The 26,428-nt window shown below is 36.7% G+C and overlaps 6 protein-coding genes across 9 annotated transcripts; 5 read left to right on the plus strand and 1 right to left on the minus strand.

The window, feature by feature from the left end:
- Nucleotides 1-12: 12 nt before the first annotated feature.
- Nucleotides 13-4,788, plus strand: REP (Rab escort protein). Of its 2 annotated transcripts, XM_008243727.3 has the most exons (9): nt 24-963; nt 1,380-1,502; nt 1,977-2,073; nt 2,459-2,497; nt 2,606-2,849; nt 2,944-3,028; nt 3,658-3,850; nt 4,196-4,276; nt 4,394-4,788. In XM_008243727.3, the coding sequence occupies exons 1-9, from the start codon at nt 242-244 to the stop codon at nt 4,499-4,501; spliced, it is 1,692 nt and encodes a 563-aa protein (XP_008241949.2). In that variant the 5' UTR covers nt 24-241; the 3' UTR covers nt 4,502-4,788. The 2 variants fall into 2 exon arrangements, 1 of the variants encoding a protein (XP_008241949.2); XR_514716.3 differs by lacking the exon at nt 4,394-4,788 and having other exon boundaries at nt 13-963; nt 2,944-3,024; nt 4,196-4,247.
- A 1,333-nt stretch (nt 4,789-6,121) lies between these two features.
- On the plus strand, nt 6,122-9,344 carry RKD5 (RWP-RK domain-containing protein). Its single transcript, XM_016796405.2, has 5 exons — nt 6,122-6,434; nt 6,579-6,828; nt 7,838-8,073; nt 8,453-8,670; nt 8,947-9,344. Exons 1-5 carry the CDS (start codon nt 6,365-6,367, stop codon nt 9,157-9,159), a joined length of 987 nt encoding a protein of 328 aa, XP_016651891.2. The 5' UTR covers nt 6,122-6,364; the 3' UTR covers nt 9,160-9,344.
- Nucleotides 9,345-11,656: 2,312 nt separating this feature from the next.
- Nucleotides 11,657-14,843, plus strand: LOC103340331 (putative serine/threonine-protein kinase PIX13). Its single transcript, XM_008243729.3, has 6 exons — nt 11,657-11,875; nt 12,067-12,413; nt 13,130-13,265; nt 13,358-13,500; nt 13,689-13,812; nt 14,184-14,843. The coding sequence occupies exons 1-6, from the start codon at nt 11,803-11,805 to the stop codon at nt 14,603-14,605; spliced, it is 1,245 nt and encodes a 414-aa protein (XP_008241951.1). The 5' UTR covers nt 11,657-11,802; the 3' UTR covers nt 14,606-14,843.
- An 832-nt stretch (nt 14,844-15,675) lies between these two features.
- Nucleotides 15,676-18,432, plus strand: LOC103340332 (dehydrodolichyl diphosphate synthase 6). Of its 2 annotated transcripts, none has more exons than XM_008243731.3 (2): nt 15,676-15,922; nt 17,175-18,432. In XM_008243731.3, exon 2 carries the CDS (start codon nt 17,217-17,219, stop codon nt 18,303-18,305), a length of 1,089 nt encoding a protein of 362 aa, XP_008241953.2. In that variant the 5' UTR covers nt 15,676-15,922; nt 17,175-17,216; the 3' UTR covers nt 18,306-18,432. The 2 variants fall into 2 exon arrangements, with proteins under 2 accessions (XP_008241953.2, XP_008241952.2); XM_008243730.3 differs by having other exon boundaries at nt 15,677-15,922; nt 17,182-18,432.
- Nucleotides 18,433-18,712: 280 nt separating this feature from the next.
- LOC103340333 (dirigent protein 2-like) lies at nt 18,713-19,581 on the plus strand. Its single transcript, XM_008243732.3, has one exon. The coding sequence runs from the start codon at nt 18,853-18,855 to the stop codon at nt 19,420-19,422; it is 570 nt and encodes a 189-aa protein (XP_008241954.2). The 5' UTR covers nt 18,713-18,852; the 3' UTR covers nt 19,423-19,581.
- LOC103340334 (phosphoinositide phosphatase SAC6) lies at nt 19,576-26,428 on the minus strand. 2 transcript variants are annotated; one of them, XM_008243733.3, is made up of 21 exons: nt 26,123-26,428; nt 25,814-25,985; nt 25,626-25,709; nt 25,243-25,370; nt 25,031-25,122; nt 24,838-24,895; nt 24,588-24,644; nt 24,451-24,484; nt 24,158-24,238; nt 23,518-23,624; nt 23,284-23,370; nt 23,115-23,192; nt 22,666-22,736; nt 22,465-22,563; nt 21,700-21,799; nt 21,268-21,376; nt 21,048-21,120; nt 20,688-20,781; nt 20,496-20,588; nt 20,244-20,310; nt 19,576-20,059 (listed from the first exon to the last, which is right to left on the minus strand). In XM_008243733.3, the coding sequence occupies exons 2-21, from the start codon at nt 25,959-25,961 to the stop codon at nt 19,929-19,931; spliced, it is 1,791 nt and encodes a 596-aa protein (XP_008241955.2). In that variant the 5' UTR covers nt 25,962-25,985; nt 26,123-26,428; the 3' UTR covers nt 19,576-19,928. The 2 variants fall into 2 exon arrangements, with proteins under 2 accessions (XP_008241955.2, XP_088898238.1); XM_089042112.1 differs by lacking the exons at nt 24,158-24,238; nt 24,451-24,484 and having other exon boundaries at nt 24,593-24,644; nt 26,123-26,425.

Below are 26,428 nucleotides of genomic sequence, written 5' to 3' on the forward strand. Positions count from 1 at the left end.
TATAATTTATACTAGTTGGGCTCTGTTCTGTACTTCAAGAACCAAAGAAAGAAATGAGAGTATCATTTCAAGGTCATTTTTGGTATATTGAAATTATTCATTAAACTCTCCGAGCACGCCTTGCTTCTTCTTCATCTTTCACTGCTGGTCGCCGTAGCTTCTTCTGCCGAGTACAGAAATTCTATTTGCTGAGAGCTCTTCCTTTACCCTCTGAAATTTCTCTCCATCCCCATCCAGTGCCATGACTGAATTACCTTCGTACCTTCCAATCGAACTTGAAACCACAACCTTTGACCTTATCGTTGTTGGGACAGGCATCCCCGAATCAGTAATCGCCGCCGCAGCCTCTGCCACTGGAAAAACCGTCCTCCACCTTGACCCAAACCAGTTTTACGGCAGCCACTCCGCCTCTATACACCTTAATGACCTCACTTCCTTCCTAAATTACCATGCTAACCTACCCTCCACCACCGCCGCCAATACCACCTCTGCAAGTAGCAGCCATGATTTCACCGCCCTAAATCTCAGCCTCCGATCCCTATATTCCAACGTTGAGACTGCCAACTATGCCCCCGAAACACTAGCACAACATTCCACAAAATTCAGAGTCGACCTTGGCGGGCCAAGGGTTTTTCTTTGCGCCGACAAAGCTACCGACCTTCTGATCAAATCGGGCATAAACGCATATTTGGATTTCAAGGGCATCGAAGCGAGCTTCATTTGGGATGGAAGTGGGAGGCTTTGTGATGTGCCGGACTCTCGATCAGCAATATTCAAAGACAAGAGCTTGAGTCTTCTAGAGAAGAACCAACTCATGAGGTTCTTCAAGCTTGTTCAGCGGCATTTGGGAGCCTCTAACGGCGATGATGAAGGGAGGGAAAGTTCGAAGATTTCAGAGGAGGATTTGGAGAGCCCCTTTGTTGAGTTCTTGAAGAAGATGCGGTTGCCGCCCAAGATAAAATCGTACAGATCGCATTGCCTTTCTCTATCTGTTAGTTACAGCACTTTTTTTTTTTCCCCATGTCTCATTTGTCTTGATAAGATTGCTTTGCTTTACTGGGGTTTTGAGTTTTCCCCATTGATTCAGTGAGCAGTTGGCGATTGAAACGTTTATAGATACCCATTAGTACTCTTTGCTGCTTGTTACATTATTTATCGTAAAAAGGAAAAAGGGAATGTAGTTTTTATTATTATTTATAATTCTGTTGTTTTTCCTTCAAACAAAGCAAGCATTGGTTGCCCTTGTAATAGTCTACACCAAGAAAGGGGTCGTTTTTATCCTGAAAACTGTTTCTCAAATGAGTTATTCTGTTTGGTTTCGTCACCTCGAAGAGTTTTTATTTCCGTATTCTGAGATTGTTTTTGTTTCTTCCATATAGGATTATTCTGTATGCCATTTGCATGGTAGATTATGATCAAGATAACTTGGAAGTTTGTAAATCTGTGCTTAAGACCAGAGATGGGATGGAGCGGTTAGCCCTCTACCAAAATTCAATTGGCAGGTTAGTTTTGTTATTATGTTTTGTACTTAACGTTTATTATATGCCATTTTAGGTACTGTGTAGTACTATTGTAGTGATGCTCGACCCAGTACCTCAGTAGTATTTATACTATCAATGAGTTTATTTATTCATCCATGATCTAGGCTCAGTTTGAATGAATAAGTCTTTGAGTAACAAAAAAAATGACGAAACTCCACAATGTTTGATGGCAATGGTTTATGATTGTGGAGAATATGTACATCCGTCTAGAATGGGAAGCAATAAGGAAGTATGAATGGGGCGTAATCCTGTCAATTTCGTTGAAATTAAAATTTCAGAAAAGAGAGCTTTTCTTCTTAGATGTGTTGTATTTCTTAAGTGAGCCAACTGATTTTGATGTGTCCCTTGAATCAATACTTATGGGACTCAAAGTTATATAAAAGATGCTACTCAGTATGCCACTAATAGGTTCTTTATCATTCTTGTTCTTCTTAGGTATGGTGCGTCTGGGGCTTTGCTTTATCCTACTTATGGTATTGGGGAGTTATCACAAGCCTTTTGCCGTCGCGCTGCTGTTAAAGGTTGCATTTATGTAAGTTTAAGCGGAAGTGTCTGTTACTTAATTTCAAGGAAAAAAGTATCCTGAAGTTATTGGCCTGTACATACTTCTTCATATATGTCCACCCTTGTTTATTTATTTATTATTAGCCTATATGTGTGGTCTTATTTAACTTTTACTCTTTTCTTTGTTGAAATTTTTGGTTCGTCTCCAACTCTGTGCATTTCACAAATTGTGAATCATGTTGTTTGTAAAAAGAACGGTGGGTTAGCTTAATGTTTTAGCTCTACTTATTTACTTTTATAGGAGTTGGAGTTATGTTCATGTGCATTAGTTCCTACATTCACTGGAAGTGTAGATAAACATACATACATACAGTTGGAATGGTTATCCTTGTCTGAAAACTATTTTAATGCAGGTTCTGCGAATGCCAGTGACTGCTCTGCTTATGGACCAGGTATGGGCATGAGTGTACTTATTGTTGTTTCTGATGTAACATATTTATTGAAATAAATTTTTACCTGAAAGTTGCAAATTAGTTAATGTGTATCGTGGACTTTTGCAGAATAGTGGACAGTACAAAGGTGTTAGATTAGCTTCAGGCGAGGATTTTTTTAGTCATCAGCTGGTTTTGGATCCAACCTTCATAGTCCCTTTGCCACCAGCTTCATCTCCCCCAGACCTGAGAGAAAGTTTTCAAGTTTTAAGTCTGAAAGATGATAAAAGAAAGGTGGCTAGGGGAATATGTATAATTAACAGTTCCTTGAAGCCAGATATATCACAATTTTTGCTCATATATCCTCCTAGATGTAAGAATTAACTCTGGTTATGTTAGTGTGCTTTGTTGAAACTGAATAATAGAACTAAAATTGTTTGTCTCCTTTCCTCCCCTCTCCCCCCCAGCTTTGTTTCCTGAGCAGGATACTTCAATTCGGGCTCTCCAGATAGGAGGCGACTTGGACCAAATGGCTGTTTGTCCATCAGGCATGTATGTTTATGCTAAATCTTTGAAAATAATAATTCTCTCCCTCTCTCTGCGTTGACACAGAGATATATACACATTTTCTTTTATCTTTTATCTTGACATTCTTTTTAACCTTTTTTAATATCTTGATGGCTAAATATTTGGTAATTATGCATTACATGTACAACTTCAAGTATACGTTAGGCACATCATATCTGTCCTCCATGCTATGGCAATGAGATCAAATAGACCAACTACCCTGAAGCAATGAAAAAGAAGCACCACTTGCCACCTACATATGTGGATTTGTAACTGTATATTTAAGGAACCCAAATTGGTTGACTTATTAAGCTCTAAAAATAAAAATGGTCAAGCCTTTGGTTTCCTGTAGTTATGATATGGAACTGCCTAAATACTTGGTCCTATTGCCTAGAAATGACTAATGTTAGGTCGCGAAGTATATCAACTTGTTAATAGTTATTGACTCTTATCTAGTCATGGTTGCTATTCTTTCTTCTTTTGGGATTGTCTTTAAAAAAAGAGTTTCCATACCGGTTATTTACCATTGTACATATGGATTAGATATTAGATACCCACCCTCACGCTTTCCAGGAATCTGTTAAATTTGACTTTGTTTACCATCTCTTCTTCAGGTTTGTGTTGTACTTTTCTGGTTTATGTGATGATGCAGGACAGGGGAAAAGGTTGCTTCATGCGGCCATGAATGCTCTTCTCACCCTTCCTGTTTCTGAAAGTGGTTCCGCAGCTGGTAGTGAAGACGCAGAAGTAAAACCCACCCTGCTTTGGAGCATGTTATACATTCAGGAGCTCACAACGGTGCCCACTGTATGTCTGCACAAAAGTTTGTTTCTCAGTAATTCTATGTCTTGCATTGTGATTGTTCGCTTGTTTGATGCTTTTTTGTTCTTTGCCTCCGTTGATGTTTAGCAATGATGACGAGGATGATGTGTTCTCATAGATGTATTAAATTTGAGGATGGCAATGTAATGACTTGTTCTCATCTGTGGATGATTTGAGGATCAAACTGAAAAAGGGCACATGTGATGTGGATATAATGTTTACCTTTTTGGAAAGACATTAGAACCATGTTGTACTGGTTTTTGTAAATGCGACATAAATCTTGATATAGGTATGACCTTTGATGCCTTTTCTGATTTGCATTGATTTCAGGGTCAATATGAAAATATCATCTCCACTCCGATGCTAGATGGAAATATTAACTTCAGTGATCTGATAGAATCAACTGTGGTGGTATGTCCTCTTTTAACTGGCTTAAGTTTGATAACTTTCACTATGCCTAATTACTTGTTACATATCACCTAATGTTAAGCCCTTATAAAATTTGGTGTTGGTGCTGGTACTTGACAGCTTTTCCAGAAGATGTATCCAGATGAGGTATTCTTTCCGGAGACACCCTCCTCCCCTGAGGTGCCTGAGAATTCAGAGGATGATACCGAGCTTAGTCTAGGGAACTAATGGTGGTTTGTTGGACTCAAGTCAGTGTCTGCTGTACTAGGGCATTAAGTCATCCCCTCGAATGCATTGCCGCAGGAATTTGCAGACGTGGAAACATGACTGCTAGCATCTTGTATGCTAGAACAAGAAGCAGGGTACTTCTTGCTTCCTATAATTTGGCAAGCATTACCCATTATCAATTGTACTGCTATTGCCCGGAGCCCTACTTTGACTTTATTGTGATATCCAAAAGGGCCAGCATTTTGTGTCGAAGTTCAAAATATATTTAGTTAGCTATCTTGCCTCCAGTTACAATTGACAATTCATTTCTGACTGCGTGTTTATTTTTCATCGCCATTGAATGAACGAGAACATCGTTCTAGATGATAGCATAAGAAAATTTGGAACCAGCAATTTAGAGAATAAGAAAGGCCTTATTAGCAAATCACAAAAAAGAAACACTGAGGTTCCGGTGAGCCCAACCGTCCCAACCGTCCAATCTCATGAAAAGGTGAGCTTCAATGGCAGTTTCTGGTTTGCTGGAAATTGCATACTACTAAAGGAGCTGAATTTAATTATTTTTATAATTCATTTGTAACGCCCTTTGTGCCGCTTCTCAAACATGCCCAAAGCCAAAGGTAGTTGCTCTGGCTTTTGTGAATCGGGACCCAGTTTTCTTTTTCTTTGACACATGTGCCCCTACCGTCGCGCCATAATTTGATAATCCAACATTCTGAAGCGGAATATTCTTGGGTCATTCCAAGGTTAATTTAGTAAGTGCAAGTTTTTCCATGGCATAACAGGTAATTTAAGAGATGAACGATGCACTGTAATGTCAATTGAGTGGGTCAGAACAGTACAGAGATTAGAGTGGCAGTCTGCGTGTATTAGTAGCTACGTGACAAAATTCAAAACCTCGGAAGTCCATTTTACAAAGTTTTCGAAGCCAATTTTGTGTCCTCTCTCTTAATGGCTAGGAGCAATTACTAACAAAAGAATATTTTTTTAGTCAAATTACCATTTAGAAAATATATTTATAATGTTAGCCAAAAGGTTTTTATTTAGGGAAGCTCTTTCAAGTTAAGCACCAATATTTTATTGGATGAACAATATTATTTTCAAGATACAAACAATCATTGTCATGAAATTGTTGTAGGAATCATAAACAACTAACTTAACTATGATGATTGACTTTGTGTTTTGTACACGTGTAAGTATGTGTTTGCATATGCACATAAGTCACAATTATCGTTCTATTATATAAAAAATTTACAATTATAATCGGTTACAGAAATAATAAGGTAAAAGTTCGTTTCTTGTTACGACATTATAGGAGTTCGTTATATATTTAATAAGTTGCTAAAACTAATTATTCATTCATGTGGTAGTCCACTTTGGATTTAGGTGAGGCATTCAGTTTTACAAATTTTGACCAAGGAAATTTTAATTCCAATGTGACATTTATATGCCATTAAGCATTTTAAAAATTTTAGAAAGAAAAAAAAACTTGGAATAATGCAATAAAGATTTTGGTAATCTCTATCTAAAAAGGAAAAAAAAAACGTTTTTGGTCATCTAGTAACAAAATATAGAAAAAGCCAACACAAAAGAAAGTAGAGAAAAAGGAAAAAGCTTGGCTTGGCAGGACTCTAGAGAAATGGGCAAGTGAAAGTAACTGTGAAACTAATCAAAGGTCTGCAACCTGAGAACGACAACAACAACAACAACAACAACAAAAAAAACCTTGTTCCAAAAAGTTCAAAGCCTGGGTTTTCATTTCATCCCATTCCCTCTTTCTGCCCACGGTTTTCTTGTCACTACTTAACTGGTAATGCAGTGTTGCTTACCCCACCCCATAACCATGATATTTCTTCCTTCCTTTACATGGATTCCAGTGACTGTGAACCCCATTTGCTGAGATCTCTCTTAGTCTTCAAGAACACCATCAACCAGGGTAAGCTTATCAAAACCCAGCATTCTCAGCAATCAATTTCAGTTGTTGCTCTCCAAAGATTAGTCCTTTATTGTTCTTCTTCTTGTTGGTTTTTTCTTTTGTCTTTTAAAAAGCTTTTTTTTGTTGTTGTTGGGTTTTTGATAGAGTTGATCAGGAGCTTGCATGTGTACCGATTAGATGAGGGGAAGGAAAATGAGGTTGAGAGGGAGTTTGTGTTGTCCGCCAGTGAGCCATATGTGGAGTTATCAGCTGACCCGCTTCTTAGATTGATGAAATTTCCAGTTTCCCAAGTGCACGAAGGACATGTCAATGGTTGTTGGGTTTGCATATTTGCATTTCAGGCCAATTGTCCTCCTAATTTTACATGCATTCCTTCTATACTTTCAGTCTCCAGGTACCCAATTCAGTCTAACAAATAAAATCTGATGTTGTTTCTCTGTTTTTGCTTTCTTAAATTTGTTTGCTTTTATTTTGGTTTGGGGTGTGTCATTGTCCATGCTTAGCATTGTTAAACTTTGTAATAAAGTGGTTAATGATTTTCTTTCTGTGCGTATATTTTTGAATGACTAACTTCATGTTTGGGCCTGCAAAGTAGAGAGATGGTTGGATAAGAAATTTATGGTGATACTCTCCCCATTTCTCCATGGTGACAATAGGAAGTTTCTTCGAATATCTTTGTTATGTGCAGCTTTATCTTCCTTTCCAGGCATTACCAATCCTAGTTAAGTAGGTACAGACAAAAGAGTAAAGATACCCTTTATATAAGGTTTTAGTGTACGAGAAATTCTTACATCGAATGGGTGTATAAAACGCCCTTTCACGCCTTCACCCCTTACATGCTGTATACCGGGGACATTCACACATGTTGGTTACGTGACCGGTTATTATGAGGAGGGGTCAAGTTCTCTTCACACTAGGCCATTGTATGTAAGAATTTTCAGGATTGGCTTGCAAAGATTGGAGCATGGCCAAGTGGGCCACTTTATTAGTGTTGCAACTTGCTCATAATGATTTATGCTCTTTCAAACTTAAATGATTAGTATTGTAGAGTTTGATGTGGATCCCCTGAGGTTTTCATAGCAGTTTAACATAGATAGTATATATTTAAAATTCACCTAAAAGGAGAAAATTCCTGGATTTTAACAGAATAACTTGCTCAATTGGCATAGGACATAAAAACACTTTTATGGAAAGTATTTTCCATTTCTAACGTTTCTCTGCAAAACAATTCATCACATTTAATTGGTTGCTGAAGATATTACCCTTATTTGCTCTAGACCAAATCTCAACCCCAGCTCCAGCTACCCCCCCACCTCTATCGAAAATTTTGATAATTTCAAATTTCTTTGTTTTCTCTCTAGTTTTGTTCATAATTCTAACAATCTTTCCTCCCAATTGATCAGAAATCGGAAGTTGAAGTCGATTCCAGCTTTGGCTAATGATCTTCAGATGATTTTCGAGTTGAGCAACAAAAAACCATTGCAAAGGTCAGGGGAGGAAACATGCCAAGGGAGTAATGACAATAACCATCAACTAATAAGAAGTTCGCCCGTACTTGATCTGGATCTTAACAGTCTTCCATGTCCAGTCTCAATGTCTGAATCATCGGAGGATCAAGAAATTGGAAGAAGTTTACCAGGTTAGTTGCCATTGTTTTCTATCTCTATTGCCACACGAGTTGAACTTAAAAAAATGTGTGAGAAGACACCAAACAAATTTCTATGCATTCTTCGGTATTTTCTTCTATGGCATTGCAGTAATATGGAGCTGAATCTAGAGTATGTCTCAGCAGAAGCTTACTTTAGAATGCTAGAACTTAAAAGTTTCATTCATTTCCATAAACTAAAGCAACTAACAAGTGATATGTTTATTTTAATCTGACTAACATTTGCTAATATATGAGGTAGTAAAAGACTGGATCTTTCATAGAAATTGATATTCAATAATATTTTGTCTTAAAAAAATGTTCTGCTCGTTTTTTAAATTTGATGTCTCATAGGTTAGGTGCAAGGTTGCAGGTATTATGGAGAAGAAGAAGAAAAGGGCACCAAGTGAACATGTAGCAAATATCGCTTTATCAGATCTGGCCAAGTATTTTGATCTCCCAATTGTGGAAGCTTCAAGGAATCTGAATGTTGGACTTACAGTACTTAAAAAGAAATGTAGAGAGTTTGGTATTCCTCGGTGGCCACATAGGAAAATTAAATCGCTTGACGGTCTCATTCGTGATCTTCAGGTCGGTCCTCATTTACCCTTCCTGATATGTTTTACTCACTTTTATTTTGAGTGATTATTGACATGCTTTTACTAAGTGGCACAATCAATCTCCCAAATCCAAAGAAAAAATGAGTGCCAACAAATTCACCAAACATTAAAAAGATGAAAGATTATGTGTGTAATGAATGAAGTCCTTAATATGCACATTTGACATATTAGCAAATACAAGCGCACAGATGTGCATATATGGACGCCTATTATCCTTGCTCAGTTGTTTATAGATATGAATGTACAGGAAGAGACAGAGATTCAACAGCAGGAAAACCAGGCTGCAGCCTTGGCTGTTGCAAAGAGGCAAAGGATGTTGGAGAATGAAAAAGAAAGTATAGAGAGGAAACCCTTCTTGGAGATGAAGACCGAGACCAAGAAGTTCAGGCAAGATGTTTTCAAGAGAAGGCATAGAGCTAGACTTCTCAGAAGCCAGGGCCTACCAAACTCTGACAATTAGAACATCTGTATAAATATTAGGAGAGCTTTTGAACTCATTTCTAAATGGTAAAAACATCACTTTTGAAATTCTTGCATTGGTGTTCAAGGCCTTGAACCTCTCTTCTTTAGTTTCTGATATTTACTTTTGGTAAACCAATGGATTTTTTTTTGCAGTTTCTTATATTTATTAGTATTGTGTTTCCATCACAGTTTCATGGCATTTCCATTTCAGTTCTTTTTAGCTCTTTGTATCTTCGAGTCAACGAATTTCTTGTTTGACATGTCGTAGCCTCATGTATGCTTCCATTCCATGTAAAAACACTTTTAAGTCTCAGTTTCTTGTTTGACAAGCCCAAAACATGCATTCATCCCCTCTTGACGATTATCTTAAAACTCTGCTCTTTTTCCTTTTCCCTCATTCCTTGAAAGTAAAAAAAGAAAGTACAGCTTACATGACATTCATACTTGAAGAACATGCCTCTTTCATACTTGAACTTCTCCCCTAGGGGCTGTGTGTGCAAGTGTGTGGTTGCCACGTCTCGGGCCTTAGTTACCTTAACATGTGTAAAACGTGGCAGTTGCGGCTGTCTATGTTTTTTCGGCTGCTGCTTGGCCATAATTGAGGCTGGGTTTGACTCACTCGGTTGAGGTTCAAGATTGCTAACCGAGGTCTGAGGATGTTTCTTTCGCTTTTCTTCTTTCATATTCAAAAACAGTCTCTCAAAACATATATATACGTTTTAGGAAATTCAAAAAGACAAATCCTTTGTAATATATATTAAGGAGAATCCATGTTCAAATCCAAAAATAGATCCTCGTCAACCAAAATCCTTGAATCATTCTTTTATTATTATTTTGTTTTCTTTGGTCCTGTGCTAGAATAATTGGATCCCTCATTGAATCAAAGGGATACAATTTCTACTAAAAGTGACCAATAGACCATAAGACTATGTCATAATTAACCATGATTTGCGTGCTTGCTAACAATACGCTAGTGGAAGAGAAAGCAATCAATCGTCAACTCCCTTTCATTTGCGTTTAATTTCATTTAATAAAAAAAGTCAAGCATGTTTCAAGTTACAATATTTTTTTTCCTTCTAGATATGTTGCATGTTAGGTATGTCGCACTAGTTCATCCTAATTTATTCGGAGGAAGACTTACGTAGAAAGACTACATGTCACTTGATGAGGAGAATAAATGTATCAACTTATATGAACCCGTAAGAGCTAAGTTTATGACGTATTAGATAACGTAAATATGAATTAAATTCATAAATAATGAGAAAGATATGATTGGACCGTTGGTAGGGTCATCCCCTGCTTAGAGCAAGATCAATGATGTCCTCCGAGTGAGGATTGCTCTGTTGTAAGCCACTTTTTATAAGTTCTTTTTTCTTTTCCATTTTTTTTATAAAAATTATTTATTAAAGCCACTTTTGTAAGTTGAGTGGTCATCTATTTTGTCAACTACATACATACATCACATTGCCCCTTCCACGTATGTACGGAGACCAAGCAAATTTTTACTTCTTGGTTTAGTGAATGAAGACTAGTAACGCTTGATTCAACCTTATTGACTTATTGTATGTTTTAATTTTAATTTTGAACCCAAAGAAAAAATAGATGCAGAATTTTCAAATGCGGGACCGACATTGCTCCTACAATCAAGCAGATAACAATAGAAATATCAACTTGTCGTGATGTATTGTGGGTTTGTAGCAGTCCACGTTTAGGTACTCTTATATAATATATCTAATAAAACATGATACAATATTCTGTTTTTGTTTCTTCTCCTAAGTCATAACATCAATATTCAAAAGTTTAGAGCATTTAAGTCAATGCTAAATTTAAAAGAGACGGATAAAGATAGTCATGGGTAGACTCTCAGATAAGATTTTATTGTTAAAAGCATTGATTTTAAGTAGTGAAACCACTAACTTATATATTGTATCTTATTTTGTAAGTTTCCGAAGTGGTATTTTTACATTCTTCAATAATGCATGTGTTTTTTTTTTTCAAATTATGAATTCAAATTATGTTTTGTGGGTTTTTTTTTTTTTTTTTTGTGAGTGCCTCTATGCAATGTAACATTGTAAATATATTAAAGGCCGATGATAAAAATGTTGCTGCTGCTGCAAGCCTTGGCAGAAAACTCTGCTGTCACGCACAGAACGTCGATGATAACAGGGCGTTGACTCTCAAAAACCGGTTAAATATCTGTTGCTACAGGCTACAGTTAGTGCCTGCCATTGCCAACCAAGTAAAAAGAAAAAAGGCCTGGATAAATAAATAAATATATAAAAAATAGTTGACCAAGGAAGGAAACAAAGGATACAATTTACAAATAAAACAAGTATGAACACTTACAAACTGAATTGAAAGTTTTGGTCTTTTAATGGCCAGAAGAATTATCCAAAATCAGCCTGTTTAGAAATTAATAACGAAACAACCAAGTGGCTTCATGGCAACTCCTAGGAGCAGAAAGTCCAACACCCCAACTATGTATAAAAGGCCAAAGCCAGCCAACCAGATGATTCCACTTCATTCTCTTTATGCACTCTTCTTCTCCTTTTTCCCCTTGCCCACAACTACCATTTGCAATTTATATACTCATCTTGTTCTCAATTTACTCCAAAGAAAATTAGTTAACAAAGATTGAGTTATGGGTATTTGCTGGACATCTCCTGCTTCTCCTCCTGATCCTCATCCTAACACCAACATATCATCAACTACAGGTACAGTTTGCTTCAACATTTGAACAAAGAAATTCAAAAGGGTCATGGAAAATTTCACAAATTTCTCTCATTTCTTCAAGCAACATACTTGGATCCTAATATTTTAACATGCTTTTACATGGGTTGTTTCCTTAATCATCAAAATCCATACATGATTGATGCTTTTTAACTCTGTGCCAATTGTTTTTCAGGGACATCTGGAAATCACAGCAGCAGCAGGAACATATTTTCAAACACAAGCAGCAGTGCAGGAAGAAGTCAATTTTCAGAGGCATCAAGCCCAAGAATGGAAGAGCCACAGCAAACCAATGGGCAGATTTTGGACTCACCCAACTTGAGAGTTTTCACTTTTGCAGAGATGAGGGCTGCCACTAGGAATTTCAAGTCAGATTCAGTGCTGGGTGAGGGAGGGTTTGGGAGAGTTTTCAAAGGTTGGGTGGATGAGAAAACACTTGCACCTTCTAAGGTTGGCATTGGAATGATGGTTGCTATCAAGAAATTGAACCCAGAAAGTGTGCAAGGTTTTCAAGAATGGCAGGTTCCGTTTTCAACTCTAATTGCATTATTGAGTATTTTTAATTTGGACCATTTGTATTTTTAATCCTTTTTCTTTATCAAGACGGCAACTTTTTAAATGAACTCTCATGATTTGGCAAAGCCTTTGCCTTTAGTTAGTATTATTACTCTGTTTTTTCAATTTCATTGGAATTCAGCAGATAAAGATGTGGGTCCCACTTCAAAAAAATTAATTATATGTCCTTTTCCAATTGATTAAAAAGTTAGCTGTTGAGAAAGAGATAGTGAGCAAGTCATGAGGGCAAAGAATTCTACAATCATGAAAGATCAAGTCATGCATTGAATTAGTCGTGTTACTCTTGTAATAGCATTTAACTGGAAACTTGTTTTCTTAATAATCCCTGTCCTTTGCTTTGATAATGTATTTAAATTTTCTGCTATTGCTGACCACATTAGTATGACGGCATGCTGGGACTTCAACTCATTTTCATCTGGTAAACACTTTTTGTCTTGAGATCATTCAGCTTAAAAATCTAGTTCATTTTAACTCATATATCCTTTAAAATCCCAATCCTAGTTTGTGGTGTGATTTGAATTCCATATTTGTGACTGCCATCCTAGTTATAAAATTTGGCACATGCTGCATAACCCATTTTCTTCTTCCTGCATATTTTCAGAATTACATTTTCTGTTGAAACTAATTATGTTTTTTTGTTGTTGCCATGTTTGATAATGCAGTCAGAGGTGAACTTTCTAGGAAGGCTTTCTCATCCAAACCTTGTCAAGCTATTAGGATACTGTTGGGACGAGAAGGAGCTTCTCCTTGTCTATGAGTTCATGCAGAAAGGAAGTTTGGAGAATCATCTTTTCAGAAGTATGAAATCAATGTGAAAACAGAGAACTTAAAAATTGAAGTTATTTGCTTGTTCAACATTTTGTTGACTCTTGAATTTCCATTTCGAGTAGGGAGCGCCGGCATTGAACCACTATCTTGGGACAGAAGGCTAAAAATAGCTATCGGAGCAGCTCGGGGCCTAGCCTTCTTACACGGTTCAGAAAAACAAATCATATACAGAGATTTCAAGGCCTCAAATATACTGCTTGATGGGGTTTGTACTCTTATTATATCTTGGCCTTTCTACCCCTCATTAGTATTATATATTCTGCTCTATTATTTATCTTCCTGAGAAGATAGGAACAATCGTAACATATAAGAACATAGCTGCCGCTTTTTTTTAAAAAAAAATCTTCTGTACATGCACATAACATTGATCAAACACTCTTTTCTTTTCTGCAGAATTTCAATGCAAAAATTTCAGATTTTGGATTAGCGAAATTGGGGCCGGCTGGTGGAGAGTCACATGTTTCGACTAGGATTATGGGCACCTATGGCTATGCTGCTCCAGAGTACATTGCAACAGGTAATGAATTTCTAACAAAAATGAAAGGTTTTTGGAAACTTCATATATGATGCATGGTTTAGAAAAATCCACTAATAATAAGATTCTTGATAAACCCTCTTTCTCACTACCGATACTTACTAGCCCTTGGGCCTTTGACTTTGAGAGTTTCGGTGCAACTACCAGGGTAAAAAGGGGTCTGATTTTGGAAACCAAACACAAAGAAACCAGAATATTTTATGTTTCTGCTAGGGGGATTGACAAATGAGACAGCTTTAAAATGCATTCTGTTATGAACATGCGTTTAAGATAAAAATAGTAAAAGAAGTCCAGCTTTATCTTCTTTTAGTATAGTAAATCCGCTGCCTAACATCCACGCCTCAAATCAACAGGTCATTTGTATGTGAAGAGCGATGTGTATGGCTTTGGAGTTGTGTTGCTTGAAATTCTGACAGGGTTACGAGCACTCGATACGAAGCGCCCTAAGGAGCAACAACAACTGGTAGAGTGGGCTAAACCACTTCTCCTTCATAAAAGAAAGCTGAAAAACATTCTGGATGTGCGGATGGAAGGTCAATATGCCTTCAAGGCAGCATTACAAGCAGCACAGATTACTCAAAAGTGCCTAGCACCGGATCCTAAAAGCCGGCCCTCCATGAAAGAAGTTGTGGAGGAATTGGAAAAGATTCAAGCAATCAAGGAGAAGCCAAAGCAATCCAGACTTGCATCTGCGCAACCTACTTTTAGTTTTGGAAGCAATAAACAGTCTGTTCATCGGTCTCCGCTTCACTTTAGGTATCATGGCACTGAGTAAATGAGGTAAAATGTCAATTGCATAGGAACCTGTCATCAAGACCAAGCGCTAAGGATACAGCAAGTTGGTATGTTCAGGCATCAAAATTTAAAATGCTTGAACATTCATCTTTTTCTTTCTCTTGTCAATTTCCATGGTGATTTTTTAATTTTTTGTGTAGCAATTGTTGAAATTCATAACCAATTTTGTACCTGTAGTCACCACCAGTTTTGATGAATTGGAGGATTGTTTGTTAAAACATACAGTTTTTTTCTTTTTTGCCAAGCAATCACAAATTCACAATATTCTTTAGTCTTCAGCAGAGCACAAATCTATCAAGCTCCACCTGTCACTCAACTATTGGTTTCACACATTATAATCATTGTTAACAACAATAATGCAATTACATGGAAATATTAAGCAGCTGGCGAGCATTTGGAACATGCAGGATTGGTTTGTCGCCCAACCTATGCAACCACGGCACCAGATAATCCTAAAAACCGGGGGGAGAGGACAGTTCATGTTAATCGCATGCTGTTCTCGAAGATTAATATATTAAGTTTTGTTTAAACTGGTAATATGACTTTCATAACTGCAAAGAGAATGTTAAAACGCAATTGATGAATCATGTCCTTTAATTTTATGGATCACCTTAATTTTGTTCTAAGTTAAACATTCTTAACTAAAAACATTACAAAAACATTTCACAAAATATATCATCGTTTTCTACAATAATACACTATTTGTATCGTATTTACGGACCACAATTATCTAATCAACAACGCATTCAGTGTGCCACAAGTCTTGAGATCTCATTTTACACATCAGTTGATCATATGATGTGACAATTTTTTAATATCAAAACATTCACGGCCATGTCTTAAAATTGTGGTGGCACTAGAATAATTAATTTTCTTTTTTAATTAAAAAAATCCCCCACAAATGACAAAGCGCAGAAGAAAATGTTAAAAAAGGAGGTGACGGAAGTACCTTTCCTTTTGGCTTCTTTTGAGTGCTTTTGTAACTTTGTAGTGTTGTGTTTCTGTGTGTATGTGTATGGGTGGATGCTTTTAGTTTCTCAATTTTCTACGGAAAACCAAACATCACTTTCTTCTAAACTCTTCTTCTCACACTCGTATTTTACGTGGTTTTCTGTGTTCTTCACCATTATCCTCCATTTTCTACGATCACAGTTTTTCTTCTGCTTTTCTAAAATAAATGGGTGTTTATGTGGCTTATTGGCTCACTCTGTATGTTATATATAGGCCTCAACTCTCTTAGTTCTTCATTGGGTCGCCAGAGGCCGACGTCCTGTGGCTCATTGATCAGTATATTCATGTAAGTCCTTTACGCTTATTAAGTTGCTTGTGTTGTGTGATTGGATTGGATGTTTCTTCATGAATATTTTCTTTTTCTTCTTTTGGTTGCTCTCAGAAACTTTAAATTTGTTTTGGGGTTTTATGTGTTCATTACTTGGAAGTTGGAACCCAAAATTAGCTTTTGACTCCTGAAAAAAGTTAATTACTTTTAATGCTATTTTTGGACTTGGTTGAGGTGGGTTTTCAGTTTTTACGTACAAAAGACAGTACTTTTAACGTATATGACTGAATTTCTCTAGTATATCTTTGTTGCTTGAGCTATTTTGTTGAACACGAAATTGATCACCGAGAAATATTGATATATAATATGACTTGATGTTCTTGAATCCCGTGTAGTTGGGTGTCCTCCCTAGTGTTTGACAAATTGCTTCAGACGGGCCCGTTCGGTATCATTTTCAAGGGCCATTTTCTGTTTTTATTTTCTATTTTAATGTGAAAACGTGTTTGGTGGGTTATTTTGAGAAACAAGCTGATATTGTTTTTTGAAAATGAAAATAAAAGTATGAACAAATGTTGAAAACGCCAGAAAGTCGTTTTTGTTTTCAGTTCTCCAAATCAAAGCCAACTCTTTTCCATCAAATGAGCAAACAATCCAATTAAATTATATCCAAAACAATCAAATCTCCTCCTTCCAACCATAATCAGCCCCAAAATTTCAAGAAAAAAAAACTTATAATCACACAAATCTGCAACTGAGAAAAAAAGACACAAAGGAAGAAGAAAAGAAAAAAAAAACAAAGAGAGGAAGAAGAGAGGAAGAAAGAAAGAAAAGGAATAAAAAAGAAAGGAGATAAAGATAGTTTTAGCTTTTAAAAAACAATAGAATTTTTTATTTGTTAAATTTTAAATATTTTTAAATATTTTTTCAAAACAGAAATTAGTGAAAATACTCTTGAAAAATAACTCACATAATATTATTCTAAATTTTCAATTTGTACTATGAGACACATTTTTATTTTCTGAATATTTTCTAATTAATCTACCAAATGTATTTTTAAATCCTGAAAATGCAAATTCTTTTTCTTGTTTTCATTCTTCAAAAATACTCTCAGAAAACACTCTCCGAAAATATTCTTCGTTTTCTTGTTTCTATGTATCTTAGTCTTCTTTTCCGTTTTGGCCTTGTTCTCTCAAGCAAACAAACATGTCTTGATAATTTTCTTCTATTTATGGAGGGTGTTAAGTTTTCATGTTGACTGAGGTTTTATTAGTCTTCAGCATCAGCAGGGTCGGTTTCTGTGCCAGATCAGACGATGGAGAAAAGCGCTATTGGTGCAAGCCAAAGGTTGGGGGGTTTAGGTACTTTCTTGAGGAAATGTATGTTTAGCGTCGTATCTGTGGGCCCCATTCCTGAGCACATTGCCTTCATCATGGATGGGAACCGAAGGTATGCAAAGAGGAGGAACTTACCTGTAGCGGAAGGTCATAAAGCTGGATATTTGGCTCTCATGTCCATTCTGAGGTACTGCTATGAATTGGGAGTCAAGTATGTAACAGTTTATGCCTTCAGCATTGATAATTTCAAGCGACGGCCCGAGGAGGTGCAAACTCTAATGGATCTGTTGCAGGAGAAGATTGAGGTGCTGCTTGAGAAAGAAAGTATTGTTAACCAATATGGTATCAGAGTATATTTTATTGGTAACTTGAAACTTCTGAATGAGCCTGTCAGGGTTGCTGCTGAAAAGGCAATGAAGGCTACTGCCAACAACTCCAAGGCTGTGCTTTTGATCTGTGTGGCCTATACTTCATGTGATGAGATTGTTCATGCTGTACAAGAATCCTGCAATGAGAAAAGGAATGAAATTCAGGCATTTAATGGAACCAAGGTTAGCAATGGTGTGACTTATGGAGTTCAAAAGGGAGAGAAGATTAATGGTGTGATGGAGTGTGATGTTCATAAATCATGCAACGGCAGTTTGGATGGAAAAGCAGCATTAGATACCAGTAAACCTTGCAGTGAAAGAGATGAGGCGGATGAGAAGGAAAATACAACCGTTAATCATGTTGAAAAAGATAAAGGGGGTGAAGTTGCAAGTAGAATTTGCAATGGTCTGATTGAAGATGTTCAAGAGAGTGAGAAGTTGCCACACAAAATTCCTAATGTAAAGCTGGTCGATGTTGAGAAGCACCTGTACATGGCAGTGGCACCTGATCCAGACATTATGATCCGAACTTCGGGTGAGACCCGCCTGAGCAATTTCCTACTCTGGCAAACTTCTAACTGCCCATTGTACTCCCCTGCTGCTCTGTGGCCAGAGTTGGGCTTATGGCACCTGGTTTGGGCAGTTCTGAATTTCCAGAGAAACCACTACTATTTGGAGAAGAAAAGGAAGCAAATGTAACATTTTTAGGGATACAAGCTGAAAATTTCCCTAATTATTTGCTAATTAGATTGAATGTAATAATAATAACAGTATATCCATGTTTATATTCTTATTAACCATCCTAATTTCGTGTTGCGATTTACAAGTTTAATGTCTAGTGGACTCTGGATCTGGCACCAATTTGGTTATTCAAATCACTTTGCTTGGATTTATAAATTTGTGATCAACAATTGTAATTGCAACTGTATACAGTTAAAGGTGGCTATAGCTTTTGAAAATGAAGCAGCAACCAAATCAACTTTTTGATAATTCTTCCAGCCTAAAATTCACGGCAGACGTAAAGGCCACTTAAAGCAACCTAACCCCCCTTTCAATGGTCTTGATCAAAACCACTTAGTTTGTGTTTTCTGCATCGGATGCCAGATAATGCCGTGTTGACTGGAGTGACACTTTTATATTGAGACAAAACAAAAACTACTCACACCTTTATGCTGGAAGACTATCATGTAAATTCAGCCTTCTCAAGTTCTTTGCAGCATTGTATCTCTGCATTCTTAACTTTGTCATGGCTCTGTCTCTTCGTTTCTATGGAGTTTTTGTTGTTCTACTTGTTTCCCTACTCGTAAGTAGAGCCTCCTCTACCTCTCACCACGAGCATCACCACCCCCACCACCAACTCAAGTCCCTCCACTTCGCGCTCTTTCAACACGAAACCATAAACAGAACCGGATATATTGTAGTGAATGGTGTAGGTGGAGCAGGCATTAGTCAAACCACTACACCATTTGGCACCGTGTTTGTTTTCCAGGATCCGATGACCATCACAGCCAATCGATCTTCGAAACTAGTTGGAATAGCTCAAGGAACTTCTGTCACCTCCAGCTTGGATGGGCTTCAGAGCATCTCAGTAGCTAAGATCACTTTGCGTTTAAAGCACCACTCTGGTTCGGTTTCCATTGTCGGAGGCACGCATAACGTTAAGCCCTCTGATCATCCTGTTGTGGGAGGCACTGGTGATTTCCTGTTTGTGCAAGGCTATGTGACATCATCCCCAGTCAATCTCAAGGGGCTAACTGTTGTCTACAAGATTGAATTTCACCTTTACTGGCCTCCATATGCAACTCAAGGTTCTTAGTGGTTTGATTAGTATCTCAACTTTAGCTTTAATGTTATTCTTATCTAAGGATGTAATAAGATCGATTAGCTTTAATGTTATTCTTATCTAAGGATGTAATAAGATCGATTAGATCATGTATTATCTTTAAATCCATTTAATTTCAAAAATAAATTTACATATCACGAATCAAAATTTCGATCCTGTAATTAACATCATAATGAAGATACAGAACTTCCAAGTTACAACTGAAAAAAAAAAAATGTATTTCAAGTAGGGTTTTCTGGAACGTATTAATAAGCTAGACCCTCCACGTCCATGATAACACCACCTGAAAAGCTTGAACAAGGTGCAAGCATTTACACAGAATGGAATGATGATAAGAAGGCACCACACCAACGCAGCAGGTGTTTACATGTGGTAAATTCAAGACTATGTGGACTACAAATCAAAGAATCAAGTACTGTGAAGCAAACAGGAAATGTTTCACAGGAAATTGAATTAACCATAACATTCTGAACCCAGAATCAACACCGAGGCTTGTGTAGACGGGGTCTATTGCAGAAGATACGCCCATTGGCCCTCACAAATGCAGCTATAGCAACACTTAGACCAGCCCATATCACTGAGAAGAACAAGTGCCGTAGATCGTACCTTACTGCAAAAGAATGGAAGACGGAAAAATCATTTGATTGCAGATTCGCAAAGATGTTTACAACATTCTCTCCAGAAAAGAACCCACTATGAACCATCATTATACCAGTCCCATCCCACCCTTTCATCACCAAGCCATGAATTTCCCCAAATCTTATTTCGTCATAGTATAAACTGTTGATATTTACCTTGCCTCAATGACAATGTTGCAAAAAAGAACCCTGTCAAAACGAATGATAAAGCCAGTGGAAATGACTGCAAAATGAAATAAAGTGAGTTAAGAGGCTGATAAAGGTCATGAGTTGGGTAATAAAAAACGAAGTAATATAAGACGCAAAGTAGGATTTATTGCGAGATTTATGAAAAATTACATTTGAAACTGTAATGAAAAATCCTAAAATCTTAATTAAAAAACTAATGGACACAAAGCTTCTACTTACAGCAACAGCCTCAAGTCCTCCCTTTTGAGATGATGGTGTCATATCTCTGCTGACAGAGACAATGTAATGTCCTTGCAGGAGGTCAATTGCATCCTTCAGGTATTTCCACCCAAAAAGAAAATATTCAATACTTAAAAAATGCGAGATTTATGCACAGAGAAAAGAAGAGATGATAAAAGGAAGCACACCAACCTGTTTGGTTCCATCAACAAAGTTATTGAAATAATAGCGTAGAAGGGCATTGATTCCATCCTTAGCGATCCCTTGCATTGTTCGCTTCCCACATCTAATATCCAACCAAATAGAAAAAAAAATAAGAAAATTAAAAAAATTAATTGTCCAAAACAAAAGCTAAAAGTTTAAATCTTATTTTATGTCAGTTCTATACTGCTTGTCACATCATAAATATAGCTATAGGAAAGAAATAAACATGCTCCCAAATATTCCAAAGTTTCCCACCCATCTTTTCCTCAGTCAGAATCACATATTCTTGAATAAGAATGCATCACATGCAAAGAAAAAGAATTTCAGAGTAGATCCACGTTCATGTACCTTACAAAATCCCCTTTCAAAGCAGCAGTGCCGGAATACTGGATGCTTATATCATCCCCATGATTAGCCCACACTGGAAAAAAGAAAAATTGGATAGCAACACACACATGTGCGTGCACAAACCCACAGACATGGTAAGCATTCTAACTCTAATCTTTATATGCTAGAGACACACACACACAGATGGTAGAAGAAAAGTAAGAGAAATGGATGTACTCACGGATTTTAAAGCATTCGTCTAAATTGGGATGTGAGCTAATAGTTTCTTCAGCAGCAAAAATCCCAAGCCTTCTAAGTTGGCCTTCCAACATATTTCGGGCTATCATGCTCTGCAACCAATAACAATTTTAGGGAATGAGTGATGGCAAAAATATTGCATAACTAGAACCATCAAGGTGATTATAAAATAGTAGTAGTCTGGCTTTGGCTGCTTAACTAATATGTATTTTAATCATAGAAAAAAAGAAGTAATAATAAATAAATAAATAAATAAATAATATATATATATATATATATATAAATGTGGCATCTGTAAAAGTAGCCGCTTTCTGTGGAATTAATCTCACAACAGTCAAAACAATATGTATTTTTCTTGCTTGTATTTTCCTTGAAAATGAGAAAAACAAACTACTTTGGTTGTATTTTAACCTACCTGGGTAACATTTGTACGATCTAAGCAATCAATGCAATTGGTCCTTACAACTCCTAGTTGCTCCTTCATTTTCTCGCCCTTTTCATTCAATAGAAGATACCTGCATGTCAATCGTCGTAAATAAGTGAGAAGAACTAAGATTACAGCGTGCTACTGTTAGGCATTGAATAAATAATTTACTTTTGATAAATACATCGTCATGCATATGCATGGGAGAAAAATCATTGAATATCAAAAGAAATAGGAGGAAAAATATGAGCTCTTTAGTTCATTTATCAACCAGCACTTTTAAAAGGAAATTTCTGAATATTTTCTTAACAAACTCTGAGGTTACATAACAATTTTGGTCTTGGTGTTAGCTAACGTATATGTTGTAGGTCCATTCGCTAACAAATTGAGATTTTTCTTTTTGGGGTACAGTAGTAGTCTAACATTTGGTAATTATCAAGGTGATTTGTCACATACCATGCATCTATGCCATATCCACATCAGATATTAAACCTGTGAATATGTCCTTGTTGCATAGTATCACAGATTACAGCGTATTAAAAAGCCACCTATGCCTATACACCTATTAATTAGAAAAGTTAACTATGGCTACACATTTCTCTGCAGCATGCAACATAAGTGTCTAGGATTAATCTATTTCTGTGAAACTAACCCTCAAAATATAAATTTGAAATGGGCAAATGAAATAATGAAGTGATTTATACTCGAGCAAATGTCAAGGAGTTAAATTAATGGACCATTTGATGAGAAACATACCCATTCCTGTCGAGGAAATCTACAATTTGTTCATAAAGGATTGAGAGGCGCTCAAAATGGACGTGCCCACAGATATGATGAAAATCGAAGTGCCAATATCTACAATATTCAGCAGGTCTCACCATGAAACATATCTATTACTACTGCCAAAGAAAAAAAAAAAGGAAGGGTGAAAAAGGATGAGGCGAAAGGTACTTCTACCTTAGATCATCACTAACAATATGCTGCATTGCATTTGCAAATTTCTCACTCAAGCGTCCTTCACCTCCATGCTGGTAAGATAAGAAAGCCGACTTATGTGAATGTCAAATAATGAAAAGTTCAGTAGTGTGTACACCTATGAATATACTGACCCACAAACTTGTGTGCATATCCACAATCTTTACATATAAATAAATATATATATATATATATATATATATACACACAGTTATTATCGTGCGGATGCTATTGTAAACAGGCAGAAAAGCAGGGAGGGGTAGTACAAAATACATGGCATCCGCACGATAATAACATCCGGATGTCCACATAGGAGAATTTCTGTATATATATCATGCACACATACATTTGTATGGAGTACACATGCATGCCTACTGGTTGTGTATTATCAGATAAGTTATTCCACAAAGTTTCAAAAAGAAAGAGCGCACCGTGTTCACAAGATCAACAGCTAACACAGCCCCATACTTCTTTCTTAAATCCAGAAAATGCCGCTCAGCCACTCGGGGCTGCATAACATTCAGTACACAACCAGTCAAATGGAGATAGAATGCTACAGAAAGAATCTTAGAATGTAAAAACAAATAACCATCAACTCACAGATTCCTCAAGTCGCACAAGTTCAAACTTAGGCTTATATGTTAAATCAACAATTTGCTCCCAAAGCAACGGAATTGACCCCCTAACCTGCAAAATGCAATTAACAATGTGTAAACCATTTAGACAGTTAACTTTACCATTTAGGACAGTAGATCAGAAACCCCCACAAAGAGGAACCAAGTAGACAAAAAATCCATAACACGATTGCATATGTGCAGTTAGATATCATTTTACCTGGACAAATGATGCTGTAAACCCATTCAAGTGCATAATCTGCTCAGTTTCCACAAAATTTGCTACATACCCATCAGAATCAGCTCCTCTTCTCCACATCCGAGTGCCTTTCGAGAAATGCAAATTGTTAGACTAGATTAACAATGACATAAGTTTTATCTCTGATGGATTTCATGCCACTAACTGCATAAGATTATATAACCTCTACAATCCCAAGTTTTAGTATAAATATAATTCTGCTGAAAATGCATATGCTATCCACATATATCCGCACCAGAAATCACTACATCTTTTACTTCCTCCTGAACAGAACAGATGCAACAGAGTTAAGTTCAGCACATCACTCTAGATGTTCTAGTACTTTCTTACCGTACCATTCAACCGTCCTCTTTTAGTTACGTATTGAAGTGAAGAGTAGTTGGTCTATAGTTCAAACACTTTTAAGTCCATGCCAAAATAATATCTTAAATATCCAAATCTTAAGTTCTCCCTCATAGATGGTATGGTACTAAAACTAACATCTGTACTATCCACATATCTGCAATTACATGTGTATGACAATTATAAAATAAGCAGACCATTTCTCCTAGTGCACCTCCTAGCAATAAATAAATAACTGAAAAGTACAAGCTTTGAATACCATTTCTCCTAGTGCACCTCCTAGCAATCAGAGTAACATCAATAATATCTTTTCCAATGGCTGCTTGAAAGTGATGAAAGCCTGATGATCAATTAAGGAGAACCTTCCAATGGAAAAACAATTTATAATTCCAATACCAGCACACAAAAGGCAATAAACAAACTAAACAACACACTTGTGTATGTTTATATTAAATGTATGCTCGTGCATCCATGTTCTATGCATGCATGCAGGCATGTAAGCACGCATGAGAAACATCTAAAAACTGACAAGCAAAAACGAGGCAAGGATACTCCCTTGAACAATAGGAAGCAGATAAGGGTCAAGCTGCAAGCAAAGACCGTATCAGTGCTCAGCAGTTAGTAAATTGGGAAGTAATAGTTCTGCAGAAAACTGAGCAGGTAACAGTAAAACTTGGCAATGACCTCACCTTACTATCTATAAGCCCTTCCAACATATAATTGTTCCAGAGAAATCTAGGCTCTGCCTGCGGCAAAACATTTGGAGATATGAGATTGAAACCATGAAGACCAAGCATAAAACATGGATATGTGAAACCATCATTTATACATAACTTTGGATACAATAATAAAATAGGATCAATTTCAGTCTTCCATTGTCAAACTCAAAACACTTCAGAGAAAAATAATAATAAAAGTCAGTCAGTTACTGCAAATTACCTGTCTCCAAAGTGGAAGCAATTTGGATTCATCACCTAAATCATGCAATCGCTGTGCACTGCAATTACACAAATTTTTTATCATAATGACTAGCACAATTTCGAGTCAAATATAATGTAACCCTACTTCTTCTTCTTGTTTCTCATGGGGGCTCAAGGGGAGGGTGGGCAACTTAACGTAAAAAACAGTTCACCTCAGCGTTAAATTGGTCTCATATGAGAAATAAAGACCAGGAGTCCTCTCTGCTATATTTAGCAGCCCAGAAAACTCAGTCTCCATCTTTTTCTGCCAAGAAGGTATAACAATAATAGAGTTATATAAGCACTCCCAGATAAAGAAAAAAAAAAATCAATAGGAACCATATAAGAGAGACTAAAGAAGTGATAAGAGCAACAAAAGATTTACCTGTTCTGTAGGGGAATTCTTTAAAGAATGGTCACAGGGGAAAACCTTCAACGATGAAACTTTATAGATAGGATGCCCCAAGTAAGAACCGACGCATTCACGGTCTGTTATAACCATCAAATATGATCCTGAAAGCATAAAGGATTAAGATAAGAGAATTGGAAAAGCTGAAACTCCAGGGGCAGAAAGAATTATACAATTTCTCAACAATACTTAGTAAGTGTGTAACAAAAAAAGGATTGGTTAATGTACGAAGTCACATTATAAAAAATAAAATAAAAATGAAAAAACGGGGACATGGGTCTTAGATGGGCAACTAACCGGCATATAAATATCATTACAAATATAAGATTCCAAATATAAAAAAAGATAGACAATGTTACCTGCCAAAAGCTTTAGAATTCCAACGACACCAAAAATAGTTCGAATTTTAGGAACCCGAACAGAGTTTGAATCTGGAAGCTTATCTGGAGAATTGGAAAACCCAAATACACAAAACAATAAAATGTCTAGCATTAAGACAAGAACTGAAATCAAGATTCTTACTTTACAAAAGGCCAAGAAAACCCACCAATGAGTTGCATAGACCCATCAACCCTACTAACTGCCAAAGAGGAACCATGAGAGCCATCAGTGGGCTCAATCACATACTGATCAGGAAACTCCCATAGCCGCATTCGTGTGTATAGCTTCTGCCCAGAGTCAGCCTTCTCCATCATATTACTTGGTAAAAACCCAAATCACTGAAAATCAAACGTCACAAGCAGACCCAATATTTCAGTTTCATCCAAGAACTAACAGAGTTGAATAAATTTCAAATCTTTGTCCAAATTAAGAAACTGATCGAGACATAAACAGCATTACAATTTGATAAAGATACCTGTTTAGAGATAACCACGTGAAAATGGCGTGTAAAGGAAAAGAATAATAATGAGATCCAATCTCTCTCCAAATTCTTGTGAAAAGGCAATGAAAGAGATCAAAGACCAAAGCTAAAGCTTTTGGGAGGTCTGACAAATTGACAAAGTAAAAGAAGAACTTGTGAGGCTAAGGCCGTGTTTGCCCGCGTGTCTTACAAAACGCATAAGCCGGTAACGGTCTCTCTCTTCTCTCTCTTCTTCTCTTCCAAGCTTTAACGAAATTTTGGGCGGAAACTCATATAACTGATTTTGCCCAAAACAGTGTC

Source organism: Prunus mume, linkage group LG8 (assembly GCF_029339155.1).
Source record: "Prunus mume cultivar Tortuosa linkage group LG8, ASM2933915v1, whole genome shotgun sequence".
NCBI classification, from domain to species: Eukaryota; Viridiplantae; Streptophyta; class Magnoliopsida; order Rosales; family Rosaceae; genus Prunus; species Prunus mume.